The sequence below is a fragment of the Eretmochelys imbricata genome, chromosome 7 (assembly GCF_965152235.1).
Source record: "Eretmochelys imbricata isolate rEreImb1 chromosome 7, rEreImb1.hap1, whole genome shotgun sequence".
Lineage (NCBI taxonomy): Eukaryota > Metazoa > Chordata > Testudines > Cheloniidae > Eretmochelys > Eretmochelys imbricata.
Genome location: NC_135578.1, coordinates 25959576 through 25977497, shown reverse-complemented (window position 1 = coordinate 25977497; position 17922 = coordinate 25959576). Strand labels below are relative to the sequence as shown.

The 17922-nt window shown below is 40.6% G+C and overlaps 1 protein-coding gene across 5 annotated transcripts in view; it reads left to right on the top strand.

Moving 5' to 3' along the window:
* Positions 1 to 17922, top strand: part of CCDC66 (coiled-coil domain containing 66) — a 98371-nt gene that overhangs the window by 19944 nt on the left and 60505 nt on the right. For all 5 annotated transcript variants that reach the window (XR_013346700.1, XR_013346698.1, XR_013346697.1 and 2 more), the window contains 7 exons: positions 507 to 591; positions 1408 to 1569; positions 3383 to 3545; positions 4053 to 4175; positions 11458 to 11957; positions 14203 to 14240; positions 15257 to 15543. Coding sequence is in view for 1 of the 5 variants with exons in the window: in XM_077822545.1 (XP_077678671.1) it covers positions 507 to 591; positions 1408 to 1569; positions 3383 to 3545; positions 4053 to 4175; positions 11458 to 11957; positions 14203 to 14240; positions 15257 to 15543 (1358 nt within the window). In the remaining 4 variants the exon portion in view is untranslated. The remainder of the gene's footprint in view (positions 1 to 506; positions 592 to 1407; positions 1570 to 3382; positions 3546 to 4052; positions 4176 to 11457; positions 11958 to 14202; positions 14241 to 15256; positions 15544 to 17922) is intronic.

Genomic DNA, 17922 nt, shown 5'->3' with positions numbered 1-17922 from the left:
CATCAGCACCCCGCTTCCCACCCCCTGCACAGCAAGCAGGAGGCTCCCGGGAGCAGCTCCAAGGCAGAGGGCAGAAGCAGCACACGGCAGTGGGGGGAGGGACAGCTGAACTGACTGGCATTTGATAGCCTGCTGGGCAGCTGCCGCACAGGAAACTTAGGGGGGCTGCCGGCCCACGCTGGTTCCAGGCCCCCACCAACTAGCTCCTACGGGCTGTTCTTCCTGCAAGCAGGCAGCTGCCAAACAACGCTGTAAGAGAGCATTGTGCAGCTTTAAATGAGCATGTTCCCTAATAGATCAGCAACGTAACAACAAAACAACATTAACCGGGACAACGTTAAGTGAGGAGTTGCTGTATTTATTATAGTGCAAACCTATGACAATGAATGAAAGGTACTTATTTTGATACAAAAGTCTTACATTTAAATCTTGCTGATATTTCAGATTAAATAAAACTCTGGAATTTTTTTTTTAATTGAAAAATATTTAAATGATTCTCTTCATAGTTTTCTCCGGTCAATGACAGCTCTCTTGGATCCTGCACAAATTGAGGAAAGAGACAGGAGGCGGCAGAAACAGTTAGAACATCAGGTACAATCATGTTTTAATCTGACACAGCCTAAATGGGAAGAATGAATGAGGGTAGGTGTGGTGATGTGACTAAAGAAGGAGCCAGGGTGCCAGTACACATTGCTCAGGGGAATAGAAATTGTGACTTCTCCTTCACCAGATTACCCTGGTTAACCAGATGTGTCTCACTTACAGCAGTAGTGGGTAAGGCATAATTAATGTTTGTAAAGTGCTTTATGAGCCTCTATTATAAAACTGATGCCTCAGAAAAATAACCCACAGCATATCTTAGCTGGACTGATATTGTAGTTCCTAGTCAGCAGATGTTTAAAACAGTATGGTCCTTATTCTCATTTACACTAAGCCCCCTAATTATATTTACATCCACTGCCAGAGCAGTATGGTTTATTGTGGCTGACTGGAGTCATAATATACTGTATAATACCATTATAACACCTTCCAGGCCAAACAGATGGATCAAAGTACACCAGTTGCGTTATTTCCCCCCAGGGAAACTGAAGCCTATAAAAAGTAATGAATGTGATACAATTCAGGGGCATGTGTGTACACCCTCCCATACCCTGTGAGACTTCTTAAAAATTGTATTTTTCTTTGGCATACTTTCTGCTGAATAGGTTTGCCTGCCAGAGAGCTAAGTTTCATTTATTTTGTGTGGCACAGAAAATAATATCTTTCTTATTGAACTGGATTTTTATGGAATTAGAATACAAATTACATATTTTGTAATGTATATAGGAGACATGAAATACATTTTATATTATGCATACTACTAAGTGTTAATTTTACTAAATTTTATTATGATTTTGACATCACTAGAAAGCTATAATGGCTCAAGTAGAGGAAAAGCGAAGGAAGAAGCAGCTGGAGGAAGAGCAAAGAAAATGGGAAGAACAAGAAGAAGAACACCGCTTAGCACGAGAACGAGAACTGATGCAAAAACAGTTTGAAGAGGATATGCTCAAACAGAAACAAAAGGAAGTGGGTGTTAAACCTTTACTTCGTGCACGTAAATGACAGTGTTTAATGGAACTGCCAATGCCTAATAGACTTAGAAATAAATAGTAAATACTACTGTTATCTAATGCATGAGGCAAGAGTAGTGTTGAAATTCCATTTGTGACTATAGTTAAGGTTGAAAATCTTGAGATTTTTGAAGCAGTGTAGGGGATTTTGCCACACGTCTGTTAACATAAATTAATATTTAATATTTGAATGAAAGAAGTAACAGAACCCATGGGATTGATTCAAAAATGTTACCCACCATTTTTGATTAAACTAGAAAGCCTAGAAAATTAAGTCAGCACTAATACCACCCTATTGTGAGGGGAAAAGTATTGCCTTACTCCCCCCAGCACCACCTCAAGCTTTTTTCACTTTAGAAAGGACATTGTCCACCTATTTTTCCATAATTAAAAAAGATGAATTTACTAATGTCACATGCATTAAACTGAAATCTCTCTCCTCACCAATATAATTCATTTTGTGTACTCACTAGTTTGAGGGGTTGGTTGTGGGTTTTTTTGGCGGGTGGGGGTGGTTTGAGGTCCAGGCAGTTTTCACAAAAAGACAACAAGATGGACAAAAACCTCAAATAGTTTTAAATAAAGCTGAGGAAGATAAAGTCTTAGGCAATGTTTTGTACTCAAAATAGCATTTTTAAAATTTTTAGTTAAAACAGCAAAAATTGCTTTGAACTGCAATACCGTCTGAGAATACCTAACCTGGAGTATTGGTCTGTAGCTTGATGCTTCTGAGAGACCTCACAAATGTCATGTAATGTACTTGACTAGATGTGTCCTGTCAGGGCTGAAGTTTATTTCCCCCCAGAATAAATTTTAGTAATGTCATGTCAAAAAATCAATGACACGTTTTGGAGGTACTAGAATACTTTTTGTGAACACCACCCAACACTCCATATAAATTTTATTTCAATCTTCCGGTGGCAGAAGCCTTCTGACTGCTTGGTGGATTCAAACTTTGTGTTCTAGGGGCCCCATCCTTATCTCCTATGGACAAATGTGTGGAAGGAATAAAATTAAGATAAATGATTTAGCTGATGTTTTGAGCCACATAACTTGAGTTATTCTCCTCTTTGGAAGAGATGTTGTGGGGTTCAAGGAAGGCATTGTGCAGGTATATCTCAAGCCACATAAGGCTCCAGATTCTGTACGGAAATCAGAGGCATCCCTATAGGTCTTGGGGAGTGAGATCCTGTACAGAAGACCTGCTTCACTGCATTGCGTTACTGGACTCACCTCCCTCAAGCAGCACAGCTCCTTCAGGAAACTTATTACCATCAGATGCTCCCCTCCGTTTACCAACATGCACTAAGAGCCACAGAGGAGACCAGACTCGGGCACTTCTTTCCACTCTGAAGTATGTAATGTATTGAAAGGAGCTGTTACTTGGCTTCATTTCCTGCACCTTTAACCCACAGAGCCTTAAAAGTGTGAAGAAGCATCTCTGCTTGGGGAGGACTTGCTGTTTCTCTTCCATAAGTATAGGGTGCACAGTTTTCTAATACCTGCTTCTTTGCTTCCCTTCAAGTCACATGGTACAGGGGGATCACAACGTAGTCCAGCTCTTTATGCTGCTACAGTGCTGGCTCTACGCTCTCCGTTAGCCTCACATAAAGATCTTTGCATCTCTGTTATTTCTTTTACTAACTTAAAAAAATACCCAAATAGAAAAAATCATGAATAGATGTAAACTTATAAGGAGATTATGCAGCCCTGTTTATTTTATTCTCCGACTAAATGATCTCATGCATTTGTCTCCCTTTTTATGATAGGAAATCATGACTCTTAAAACAAATGAGCTCTATCAGACAATGCAGAGAGCACAAGAACAGGCACAGAGATTAAAACAGGAACAACGTATTCGACAGTTGGCTCAAAAAGGACATGACATTTCAAAACTGCAGAAGAATCTTGGTGGTGGTGGTGGCGGCAGCGGCAAGTACCAACTTTAATATATTTCATTTTATTTTTGGAGGGTTTGCATGAGCTATGGATCCTATTTTTGAGAAAAAACATCCTGTCAGTCTAGACATTGCTCTTTGGCTTCAGAAACTGAACAAAACTTCTGTCCTTTTAGTCAAGTATCTCAAAAAGTTAAACATATATAATGTTAATCAAGCCTCAAACACCAAGAAGCATTATCCACCTTTTATAATGGAAGAAAGACACAGATGGAGATTTTCAGGAGTACTGAGGAGCACAAGTACAACTGTTTTGGCTTTCAGAGGGACTTGCACTCCTAAATCCTGTAATTTCTTTAGAAGATCTTCCCCAGAAAGGGTAAGAGATGTGGCCAAGGTGTCACTGTGAGCCAATTGCAGAGTCAGGACGAGAACCCAGAAGGTCTAATTATTAAACTACAGGGATAGGGTCAACTTGATAGTGTGATTTATATAGACATTAATAGAAAATTGTTTAAGTCACTGGTTTCTTACTTTTTAGGTGATAAAATATGTGGCCTTTCAAATGTAAATCATGATCATTGTTCTGATGAAGTGAGCAGTAAGATGCATCAAGATGTAAAAACCGTAACCTCTCCTCGGAAAGATACTGCTGTGCAGACAGGTATACATTCCAAAAAAATAATATGATTTAGTAGGGTATCATATTCTTTAAGAAAAAAAAGTGGAATAGCTCCTTCATTAGCTCAGGCTATCAGTAGAGGCAAATCTTGTTTATACAGCACCGAGTAAAACTAGAAGTGACTGCTTAGACAGATTAGAGTATCAAGAGTAAATAAAATAGCAGCAATAGGGAAACTAAGGCCTTGTCTACATTAGAGAGTTTTGTCAGTGCAAGTTATGACGACGAACAGCCACTGCTGTATTAAACCGCTGTTGCATGTCCACACTATGGTCCTTGTGTCAGTGAAGCATATCCACAACAACACCTCTTGCATTGACAGAGAGAGCAGTTCACTGTGGGTAGCTATCCCACTGTGCAACTAGCCACAGGGTGCTTTGGAAAGGGTTTGCAATGCTTCATAGGTAGATCCCTACCAAATTCACAGCCATGAAAAACGTGTCCCAAACTGTGGAATCTGGTCTTGTGTGTGCTTTTACCCTATACTATACAGATTTCACAGGCGGGGGAAGACTAGCATTTCTCAAATTGGGGGTCCTGGCCCAAAAGGGAGTTGGGAGGGTGTCACAAGGTTATTTTAAGGGGGGTAGCGGTATTGCCACTTTTATTTCTGCACTGCCTTCAGAGCTGGGCAGCTGGAGAGTGGCAGCTGTTAGCTGGGCACCCGGGTCTGAAGGCAGTGTCCCGCCAGCAGCAGTGCAGAAGTAAGGGTGGCAATACCATACCATGCCACCCTTACTTCTGCGCTGCTGCCTTCAGAGCTGGGTGGCTGGAGAGTGGCAGCTGCCGACAGAGGGCCCACCTCTGCAGGCAGCAGCACAGAAGTAAGGGTGGCAATACCATGCCATGCCATCCTTCTGCACTGCTGCTGGTGGTGGCTGTGCCTTCAGAGCTTGGCTCCTAGCCAACAGCCGCCGTTCTCCAGCTGTCCAGCTCTGAAGGCAGTGCCGTCACTAGCAGCAGCACAGAAGTAAGGGTAGCAGTACTGCAACCTCCCTTACAAGTCTAAGCATGCCTTCCTTTCTTAGGACTGTCACATCTCGTCCAGTGTTAGGCCTTGTCTACACTACACAGTTTCGTCAGCAAAAGGCGGCTTTTGTCGACAAAACAGTGGAGGTGCAAGCACTATAATGCTCCTTCTGTCAGCAAACTCTATTTGTTCATAATCTGGAGGAAAAAAAAAACGAGCTTTCCTGCTTTTTCAGGTCCCAAATGATTTCTCAATTTGGAATGAATTAATCCAAAGAAAGAAAATATTCTTTCTACACCAACAGAAGAAGCTATTGCTGTTAAAAGTGAGATTATCACTTCAACAGTCTCTAAATTCAAGTGCTTTAAGTGACTTCTACCAGTTCACTGGTGTGACTTTCTATAAAACATCATCAGCAAACATATTTCTTGAATGGTTCACCCTAAGCCCTGACGTTTATTATAGTTGGCATTATGGAGGGATGATTCCTGGATGTCCATGTCATAGCCAACTCCTCTTCTTCAGCAGTTAAGGTTTGACCCTGGTACCAAGTATTGAGAATATTTGGAAGAAAATAAGCTGGAGATAGTGCTTGTCCCATTCTTTTTTTTTTAATGGTTGTAATTTAACTCTGTCATTACATATTTCTCTTTTTAAGATCTCACTCAGTTCCTTCCACATTTCAACAGAGTCAGCAATAAAACAGATATTTCCCTGCATTTTGTTCAGGGCTACAGAAATAGGCTTTAGGGTACTCAGCATGTGTTCAACATTTCTCTTAAGCCCAATGTTGAGAACTTTGGCTGTGACAGTGCCATCTTTTTTTTCATGATTTTGTTCACAAACAGTTGTCAGATTAGGCCAGTTCTTGATTATAGTGGGGGCGGAGTATTGTTCCGCCACCAACTATCTTCTATTCATTGAACTTTTTGAAACTTTGCACTTTTAGAGAGATGTAAGGGATTGACTCTGTGTAGACAAATTTGCAGAGGTACGATAGGGTTGAGGTCTGTTATTTCTCACCTGTCTATATTTATTTATTTAAAATAAGCTTGTTAACAGCAAAAATTAGCTCTGGAGACACAAATCCACAGTTTGGGAACTGCAAAACTAAGTATTTGATGGTATATTCTAGACTGAGCACGGCATCCCATTGGGTAGATTAACCTAAGTCATCTATACAGAAGCCCCTGTAACCCCATAAAATTGGGTCTCTAATCTGGGGTGGGCAAACTTTTTGGGCCGAGGGGCACATCTGGGTGGGGAAATTGTATGCGGGGCAGGGGGTTGGGGTGCTGGAGGGAGTGCGGGGTGTTGGGGAGGTGCAGGAACGGGCTCAGGGCAAGGGATTGGGGCAGAGGATGGGGCGCAGACTGCGGGAGGGAGCTCAGGGCAGGGAGTTGGGGTGCAGGAGGGGTTCGAGGTGCAGGCAGGGGGTTGGGGTACACAGGGGTGCAGGGTGCAGCAGGGGGCTCAGGGTTGGGGGGCAGGTGGGGTGCACGAGGGGTTCGGGCTCTGGGCTGGCGCCGCTTACCTAAAGCAGCTCCGGGATAGCAGCAGCGCCCACTGTGGCCAGAGCAGGCTCCCTGCCTGCCTGTCTTGGCCCTGCACTGCGAAGCGGCCCTTGCCACGCCTCTAGGTACCTCCCCCAAAGCTCCTATTGGCTGCGGTTCCCCGTTCCCAGCCAGTGGGAACTGCGGGGCGCGGTGCCTGGAGCCAAGGGCAGCACACGAAGCCGTCTGCTCCCTCCCCCCCTCCCCGAGGCCACAGGGACGTGGTGCCAGCCTCTTCTGAGAGTGGAGCAGGGCCTGTGGAACCCGGGGGGGGGGGCAGTCCTGTGGGCTGGATCCAAAGCCCTGAGGAGCTCACTTCATCCAAGGCATGCTTAGACTTGTGAAACATGAAGGCACATAAGTACGGCATAAGAGTATTCTCAGCCTTTTGCCCAAATTAACTGTATTAATTAATTAATAAATTAACTGGGTTTGAATACATAGGGTGCTTGGCATAGTCCATTAGCTATCTTATAACAAATTCACAAGCACTTACTATTTATACTACTTATTTATAACAAATTCCACAAGCATTTACTTCCAGGTCTCTGCAGACCTCCTCTTTGTGCAGGTTAGTGCTAAGAATACACCAACCCCTTAGTCCTCAGAATGTTCCCTATAGTGTCCAGCCCCTGTCACTGGACATTCACTGTAATTACTAAGTTCACTGTCCCCAAAGGAGACTTATACACACAGCTTGACTGATAAAACTCAAAATCAGGTCCTTTATAACACCACAGCAGTGAAATGTATTTATAATGAAAAATCATAAACTTATGATCAAATAGAGAGAGAGATACTGAGTAAGGCTAATGGGTGGACACAGAACTAGGAGCACTTATTAATCTACTTTATAAAATAGGAACTATAACCATTTTCTCCCAGGGATTCAGTCTTAGAGCTGCTGGTTTTCAGACAAAAACCAGGATCCAGATTTTCATGAATACACCCCACCCCCTTCAAGGGGTTTCCTCAGTCAGTGGATAACTAAATGGCTTTTTGCTTCTCCTTATATTAACCAACACTCATTGTGTTGACCCCAGAGTCAAGATGTCTTGAAATGCAAGTGTAGCTCCCATTGTGTTTTGCTTACAATGCTTAAACTACGTATGAAGCCTACGTAGCCACGTGCCTATACATCCCTTTGTCTGACAAAACTGGTTTTTCACCTCTGCTAGGGAGTAACACCTTGAAACAAACTATAGGGACATACTTTTAATATACATAACTTTAAATATAAATCAGTACATACATTTCACAATGATATTAAGGACTAGTATGATCCTGGCTTTCATTTAAGAGCTCTAATGGTATTCTTTATAGATAAATACTATAACAGCAACGTGTTAGGTGTAGTGAGTTTGTTCCTGACAGGAACCTTTGCCAGTTGATATTGAGAGGTCCTTAGGCTAACACATGCCTAGACCTTCCAATTTGTTCCCAGATGTCAAACATTATTACTTGAAATGAAGATCAAGGATGCTTTACATTTCTTAGCACTATAGTTGAGGCAAAAATTATATTTAGTAAAACTATACAGCCATTGTGTGCCTTTTAGTTTAAATACATGTTGCTTTATTGCAACAAATACCTAATCTCCAGCCCTCAAATGGGTTGGGAAATTCCATTGAAATATTTTTTGTTTCTTTAACTAGAAATTTATATTTTGGGCTTGGCAGCAAGTATAGAAAGATCAATAGAGATTTGCAAATGCTAAGGAATTAAGTAGTATTTGGGGTGTGCCTAATGTATTGTATGAAGGGGACTGGTAGGGTGGGAAGTTGGTTTATTTATTTGTTTTAAAGACTGAAACAAAGTTTTCTCTTTTTAAAAGGAGAGGGTGTCATGGGGCGGTCCCCTGTGAGTCTCTTTTCTTCGGTACAGACCACTCTCACTCAGGCCACCATCACCTTTAGTACTATTTACATATATATGCGTCCCAGTCAGCTCCCCTCTTACTTTTGGGGGAAAAAGAACAGCTCTTCCTTTCCTTCAGGTTCTGCATTCCCCGCCCCTCTTTCCAGGTTTTCCTTCCTCTCTATTTATCTCCTCCCAGCTGCTGGGGTTGCTTCTCTCCTCTGAGTAGCCCTTCAGCTGTGGCCCTACTTGTTAATAGGTCTTCCACTTAGATCCCAATTGACCTATATGGGTGGGGATTTGAGTGACAGGTTACTGAGTCAGCTCCTGACTCAAATCCCCTGTCACATGCCTCCCCACCTTCTTCCAAATGCTCTCTCTTCTTTTGGGCTGAGCTTGCCTTTATCACCATTCTCTGATTTTTTTGGGACCCCATCTTTGGGGTTATTCCCAGCTCCTCAGTGGCTGTCTTCTGTTTTCCACCCACCCACAAAAAACCCAACTGTGGGTGGGGATTGTCCCCACAATTCAGTCTCTGCCTGTCAATAGAGTGCTTTTGGCATGAAGACAATCTGACCTTCCCTCTAATTTGTTGCGACTCTACCTCTAATTCTAGGTTTTCACCACTCTCCATGACACTCTGTTCTGCCCCGACATCTCATTCTTGCTCTGGTCCATTCCTGGGACTCCCTGGTAAACCGTTGTTTTATCAGCTATATCCCTACGGGTCTCAGTCATCAGCCTCTGTTATACCTCTGTTTTCCTTCCTCCTCTACCAGACTCTTCTCTCTTGTTGACCTTCCTGACTTGTATCTTCCTGTCTGGGTTTTTTTTAATTTCTATCTGACAGCCCCCTTCTTCTAGCTCCTTTTCTACATTCCATAACTGACCCTGTGATCTCCTTGGAGTTCTCTCTCTCTCTCTCTCTCTCACTGGGAAGGGTTTCCAGTTCAGACCCAACACAACTGGATGGGGTAAAGCCTCCACCACCCCCACCTTCCATATAAACACTCTCTTGACCTCCAAGAGGAATGTCTCCTTTCCCCATGTATACATTCTAACCTTACTGCCCTCTCTGCTAACATCTGCTGGAGTTTCATCATGTCTCACAGAACAAAACCTCACCAACTTGCAGTCCATATGCGAACACTCTCTATGGGTCCTGGCCACCGACATTGGTAACACACCATCCCTCTCTGGCAGAGTATGAGGGCCCTTTGGACTTCTCTCAGTCCCTTTTCCTGGCTGAGCATCTACCAACTTCTTTCTCATCTCCTGTCCCAGCAAGAGATGGACTGTCTTTCTGGGTAGCTCGGCCTCTAAGAATTTTTCAGTCAGCTTCCCCACACTGTCTGATGTCGAGGATTGGTGCCAGTGCAACCATATACTCCCCACCGCAGGAAGACCTTGCAAGAACTATTCTACGATCAGACATCCATCACTTCCTCCACCCCCTGGCTCTCTGGGGGTAACAACCAGCTAGTAGCCCAGTCTTGACAGCCTCTTTGCTTTTTGCCATCCTAAATTTCTGTTCAGATCTTTCTGACAACAGAACCATCCTATCTGCAATGGCATGTTCTTCACTTAGGGATGCTTGGGCTTTGCAAGGAGCCACTTGCAAACTTAAAGAACCAGAACTTAAAGCCACCCTCTCAAAAATTTGGTGAAAGGCCTCAAAGTCATTTTTTGGAGCCACTTCACAATGTCCAGTTCCCTGGGCTCTATTGTTAACCCCGGTCACAGGACTCACCAGATTCTGCAGTATCCCATGCTGTACGGCCATCTGTTCCTTGATAAAGTCCTGGAGAACTTTCTGTTGGTCTGCCTGCCACACCATCTGGGCCTGCTGCTCTGGTTGCTAGGACTGTTGAAAAAACTGTATGGATTACTGCAGTTCCTTTTACTATTCTATGATCCATTTCAGGATTTCTTCTATTTCCCAGACCATTGACCCTTGTGCTGGCTCACTCTTTGGCTTCCTGCACAGATGAGGGATATGGGTCCTGGAGAAGCCCCCAAGTATGTTGCAGGGTGGTCCCCTGGGAGTCTCTCTTGCCTTAGGTACAGTCCAGACTCACTCCAGCCACCTTCCCCACCACTGTTCTTTATTATAGCATTCTATCAGGCCACTATCTGTAGTACTATTTACATATGTACAAGTCCTAGTCAGCTCCCCTCTTATTGCTAAGGGAAAAGGAAGCAGTGCTAAGAACAACCAGCTCTGTCTTCCTGCAAGTTCTGCACCTCCACCTTTTCCAGGGTTTCCTTCCTCTCTATGTATCTGCTCCCAGCTGCTAGGATTGCTTTTCCCTCTAATTAGCCCTTCAGCTGTGACTCTATTTGTTAATTGGTCTTCCACTTAGATCCCAATTAACCTATATTGGTGGGGATCCAAGTGACAGGTTACTGAGTCAGCTCCTAATTCAGAACCTCTGTCGGAGAAGAGAAAAAAGAAACCAGATAGGGAATGCCTGTTACACTCAGTAGCACTTAAAATGGTGAATAAGATCTGACAAACTATGAACAAGATGCACCTTAAATATTCATATAAAAGCTTCATGTTGTTGTTCATCATTGGTCTATCACAATACAAGACGAATCTATATATCAAGACAATGTAGTTTCATTTCATTTATATTTTAAGTTTTCTTACATTTTGTTCCCCATGTTTTTAAACATGGACTGAGTTTATCTGGTCACTATATTGGTTCTCCCCTGTGCGGTTTACTCTGAAACATCAGAAGGAATAAAAAAGTATGCCAATATTGTAGCAATCGATGTTTTGAATGAAGTGAGTAGTAATGCATTTGTAGTCTAAATACTGAAATATAATTCAAAGAAGACACGTGGCCTGCTTAGAAAATAGCGATACTTTTGTTTTTAGATTACTTTGACACCAGAGCGTACATCAGAACTGAAACGTGCACTGAGCCAGTTGTAGAAAGAAGAACTGTGGACTGTACATCTCCAGATATTCCCATAGAATATAAAGAGAAATTTAACATCAAAAAATGCAAGAAAGAAATGCAGTATCCAGATAAAAAGAAAATATCAGAAAAAGAGAATAATGGCAGTTACACTGATTTATATAATCAATTTGCAAGAAAGGAGAAACAAACAAATCCTATGGAAAAATATGGAAAGAGACCTGACTGGAACATAAACAAACCTGGGAAAAGGTATATTCCAGCATCAGAAAGATACCCTAGACGGCTACAGAAGCAAAGGGAGGAAAAGAAAGTAAGACGACAGATAGAGCTGCTTCAATTGGTAGAAAGAAATACTCCTGGCAAACTCTGTCAAAAGAAAGAAGTCTCTCCAGAAAGGTCTCCTTCATCTCACCAGGAAACGAATACAAAGAGTAAGGGACATGCAGTAACAAAGGTAATGATTTGGTGTATAACAGCAAAAATTTTTCATCATAACCTTGGCTCACTTAATATCTCATTTGTGTCTGGGCTAGATCATTGGTGAAACTCCAGAACTTAGTTCAGTAATGTAGGTATTCTAGTGACATAATACATTCAGATTTCACTCACCTGGATTTTGATGTCACCATAACCCTCTTCTGTGTATTTATTCCCTGTTATTTAGTTGTCATTTATTCTCTGTGTAAAGAGGGAATCTGATTGGCAGCAAGATACAAGCCTGTGTATCGTACTCTTGGAGATTGAAATTATGAAACTGACTTGACCCTCTTTGTCCATCAAAGGCAGGAAAACATATAGGAGAACAATGTTAATTTTCACAAACAACCAAAAAAGCCATTGTTGACTTGTGAGAGAATTTATGACAGCAAAGTACATACTTTATAATTGCACCTTTTCTTCCTTCTTCCATTCCACTAAACACACATCATCAGTAGCCCATGGCTGAAAAAAATCGTATCTTTCCACGCTTTAAAGAAAATACTGCTGATACCGCTCACCTCCCGGCACTGACATTGTGCCTCATTTCTTCCCTTCACACCAGGTCTACTTTCCAGTGAAAAATGTATCCAGAGATAAAGTGACCTCTGTAATTCTGTGTAGCCAGCCAAGAAGCCATTTATTTGTTTGGCTGAAAATGAATGCTAGAAATGCACTACTTCAAAGGCTGTGGGCACAATAAGTAATCTGTGAATTCCGTAGGTATTCATGTATGTGTCTTAAATGAATGTGGAGGATAGAATTGCGAAACTGAAGACAGTTTTTCACGTACGTTAGTCAACGACAATGGCAGTTATTACAACTGAGTTTTGCAGTTGATTTTCAGGAAAGTTGGCCTTTGAGTGAAAATACAAGATAAATTAAAGTAAGGTATAAATTGCTTGTTCAAAAGTCTAATAAACTGTATATAAATTAATATTTTCATTTATAAGAAAAAAACAGTTTTCCCTTGTGTCTGGAAAAAGGGACCTACATTTAATAATAGTGCTCAGCCTGAAGCTTTGGGTAGTATGGATCCAGCCATAAAAGGTACTGCATCAAGTCCTATACCCTGGTGTTTCTGATTGTTCCAATAACCTGTAGGTACTTTTCCACCTATATATATATAAAATGTGTGGTGTGTGTGTGTGTGTGTATTTCCATAATCCTGTTTTATACCATGGAGAATTGTTCATTTTTACACCCTTTTCCTCCCCTAGAGATTTTATTTTTTGTTTCCCTGTTAGGATGCCAGCCTTTTTTCTGAGTTGCTGATTAGGTGTTATGTCTCACTTGCTTTGATGCAACAGTGTTAGCAGAGATCTCAGCTGCTTCCTTGGCTTCACAAGAGTTGAGGAAGGAATTCTTGCCTAATCACTCTTCCAGGGTACCACTCCTATGGACACCCTATTAGACTCAAACTGATTCTGAGGCTTGAAATTTTAACCCTTAATTTCTCTAGGAGTAGCTGTCAGTGGTACCTCTAGTGCTGTGGTGGGCAACCTGTGGGTCGCACGTGGCCCATCGGGGTAATCTGATTACGGGCCTCGAAACATTTTGCTGATGTTGACTATCCGCTGGCACGGCCCCCCGCAGCTCCCACTGGCCATGGTTTGCCGTTCCTGGCCAATGGTAGCTGTGGGAAGCGGCAGCCAGCACATTCCTGTGGCCCACCCCTTCCTGCAGATCCCATTGGCTAGGAATGGCAAACTGCTGCCACAGGGAGCTGTGCGGGGCAGAGGGGCGTGTTTGCAGCTGGTCAATGTCTAGTGGCCAGAACATGTCCTTTTCTGGGTTAGTAAGGTTTCCCCTAATGGCAGAACTTGGTCAGGGAGTGTCATGATCTCAAGGGTGTCCCCCTAAGTCACAAAAAACCTGTACACACCCTGCCTCCGAATCATTACTAGCATTACAAACCTTAATGTTCCTGGTTCTTCTTACCTTTTGCATCAGCTCTGGAAATCCAAAATTTACTCTGCACATTTAACTTCATGGAGGTGTAAGTTGTCTTCAGAGAATTACATCAGCAATGAGTTTGGTCTGCAATGTTTATAATAGTATCTCTTTGAGTAAAGGCTTAGATAAGTATATTTCACCTGAATTCAGGTCTAACACTGCTTTAGGAACTTTAGAAGGAAAAAAATCATTTTGTCTTACAAAATAAAATATATATTATAAAAAATTCAGATTTTTTTTTTTTTTTACTTTTGATCTTATTCTAGGGAGAACAATCTCAGTGGAGTCATTTGAATGAAGAAAGGTAGGTCTGTATTCTGTATCAGTTATTACAAGGAAATTAAGAATGAGAAATTAGATATGTTTTAGTGCAATTTTTACTTTTTACTAAAAATATACAATTTTTTAAATAAAAGTTTATATATATTTCATTCTCAAGTGAAAAACATTTCAGAGAGTACTGTACTTGGGAAAACTGTGCTGGACATTTAAGGCATATATTAGACAGAAGAATGTGTCCCAAAATGAGGGCAACTTTAGTTATTTAAGAACAGGACCTACTGTTTTCCTTTCTGTCACTTGGACAGGGAACATAACCTTTTGTAATATATATATTTTTGCCTAGCACATTCATTTGCATTTGCCTTCATAAAAAAGTGTGTAGAATGCATTTTATCCTTAAAAGAACTAGCACAGATTTAAATAATATGTATTGCTTATATAAATTGCATAGAGCTTGTTTTCAGGTACAGAGAGAATGACGAGCAAATGGCTAATTCTAGAAAAAAGATATTTTTGTTAAATGTTTAAAATAAGTGTCAAATACTATAGAAGGAAAATTATAGGATGCTAGTCAGTCTAGGAAAGAAGAGCCCACAATTGTCTGCAAGCTAATAGAAATAGAATATTCATGGCCTGATTCTCAGGTCTGGCCATGCCTTCAGACTGCTCTTTGGTCCCAAGTGACCATTTTGGCAGGTGGGAATAACCAGAGCTGTGCAGATTCTCCCTTTCATCAACCCATGCAGCCTATCCTGGAGTGACAAGAGAAGTAGCACAGAGTCGTCATGCTGATTCTTTGTCATCTGGGAATTCCTAATTAGCAAAATCCATTGAGTTTCTGGCCACTTTGCGCAAAAAGAGTGAATCAGAGGGCCCACTAAATGTTCTAGTGCACATTAAGCACATAGGGGAGGGAAAACATAATTTTAGATTTTATTAAAAGATATATTAAACAATATTTCATTAGGTTTTAGGAGTATTAATAAAATGAAGCATATTGCTTGAAAATTTTGGTCTAACTAAAATTATTTTGCACAGATCTGAATCACCACCTGTTCCAGCAGTTAAAAACAGATTACACCAAGTACAACAAAGGCAGATAAATACTTCTAATTTCCCAATTCAGAATGGCAATAGTGGAAGAGGGAAGAATATCAACACAGCCATGCAACAGAGGAAATCATCTTCTCCAGTTATTGAACCTGAACGGCCACCCTCTTCTCATTTCATTCCCTATGTGCGAACAAATGAAATTTATTACCTTGATCCAGATGCACCAATGACTAGACCTTCAACACATGATCCACAATATCGACAGTTTAATGGTACTGAAACATATTGTAAACTGATATTAAGATGGCAGGAGGGAGGGGTTTTAGTGATTTAGAGTTGTTTGAATACCTGATGTAAATAGTACACTGAAGTCTCTGACATTTGTCCTTATAAATGCCTGAGACTTATCAGTTGTGGCGCAGTATTACACAGAGAGCTTGTACTTGGTAGGCCACTAGTCAATAGTGTTTAAGAAAATAAAGTTAACTTGTTCTTTTTATTAGCAATATATTGTGATTAGCAATATACTGTACTTTATTAGGTAATACATATGTATATAAATATATTCGAATTTTTTTAGGAACTGAAATACGGTTTCACTTGTGAAATAGTTTTAGTGATAAAAAATCTGGCAGGGAAGGAAAACTGGCTCTCTACAAGCTATAAAGATAGGCTTGGAAGGATTAGATTTTTGGTAAATATCCATTAACATCAGTTTCACCACACACACAAACCAGTGAAAAAGTATTTCCATCAGTAGTAACTAGGGCTGTCAATTAATCGCAGTTAACTCATGCAATTCACTCAAAAAATTAACTGTGATTAAAAAAAATTAATCGTGATTAATTGCACTCTGAAACAATAGAGTACCAATTGTAATTTATTAAATATTTTTGGGTGTTTTTCTACATTTTCAAATATATTTATTTCTATTACAACACAGATTACAAAGTTTACAGTGCTCACTTAATTTTTTTTAAATATTTGCACTGTAAAAATGATAAAAAAAATCATATTTTTCAATTCACTGCCTACAGGTACTGTAGTGCAATCTCTTTATCATGAAAGTGCAATTTATAAAGGTAGATTTTTGTTATTGTTACATAACTGCACTCAAAAACAAAACAAAAACTTTAGAGCCTACAAGTCTACTCAGGCCTACTTCTTGTTCAGCCAATTGCTAAGACAAACAAGTTTGTTTACTTTTACAGGAGATACTGCTGCCTGCTTCTTATTTACGTCATCTGAAAGTGAGAATAGGCGTTAGCATGGCACTTTTGTAGCCGGCGTTGCAAGGTATTTGCGTGCCAGATATGCTCAACATTCATATGCCCCTTCATGCTTCCATGCTGCTGATGTTCATTAAAAAAATAGTGCGTTAATTAAATTTGTGACTGAACTCCTTGGGGGAGAATTGTATGACCCCTGCTCTGTTTTACCTGCATTCTGCCATATATTTCATGTTATAGCAGTCTCGGATGATGACCCAGCACATGTTGTTAGATTTACGAACACTGCAGATTTGACAAAAGGCAAAGAAAGTTCCAATGTGAGATTTCTAAAAATAGCTACAGCACTCGACCCAAGGTCTAAGAATCTAAAGTGCCGTCCAAAATCTGAGAGGGACAAGGTGTGGAGCATGCTGTCACTCTTAAAAGAGCAACACTCAGATGCGGAAACTACAGAACCCAAACCACCAACACAGAAAATCAACCTTCTGCTGGTGGCATCTGACTCAGATGGTGAAAATGAATATGCATCGGTCCACTCTGCTTTGAATTCTTATCGAGCAGAACCGGTTATCAGCATGGATGCATGTCCTCTGGAATGGTGGTTGAAGCATGAAGGGACATATGAATCTTTAGCGCATCTGGCATGTAAATATCTTGCAACACCAGTTACAACAGTGCCATGCGAACGTCTGTTCTCACTTTCAGGTGATGTAAACAAGAAGCGGGCAGCTTTATCTCCTGCAAATGTAAGCAAAATAGGACTGAGTGGACTTGTAAGCTCTAAAGTTTTACATTGTTTTATTTTTGAATGCGGGTTTTTTTTGTACATAATTTGACATTTGTAAGTTCAACTTTCATGATAAAGAGATTGCACTACAGTATTTAGTTTAGGTGAATTGAAAATGCTATTTCTTTTGTTTTTTACAGTGCAAGTATTTGTAAATCAAAAATAAATATAAAGTGAGCACCGTACACTTTGTATTCTGTGTTGTAATTGAAATCAATATATTTGAAAATGTAGAAAACATCCAAAAATATTTAAAGAAATGGTATTCTATTATTGTATAACAATGTGATTAATCGCACGATTAATTGTGATTAATTTTTTTAATCACTTGACAGCTCTAATGGTTACCAAAATTTACAGATAGGCAAAGTTTTAAAAAAAAAAAATGCTTCTTAAGGACTTAGTTTGTTTTAAGGATATTTACTTTGTATATTTTGACATGTAATATTGACAATTTGTGTTTTAATGGTTATGCAGCTTTAACTTTTTTGAATCTCAGCATCTATTGGCATTAACAATTATTGTCTAACCCCTAGTTGTCTGATCTCCCCATAATTTCCTGCCACTGTGAAGAGTTAAATCTACAGAAATAGAAAAAACGTGCTTAAAAATAAACATGGATATTTTCTGTT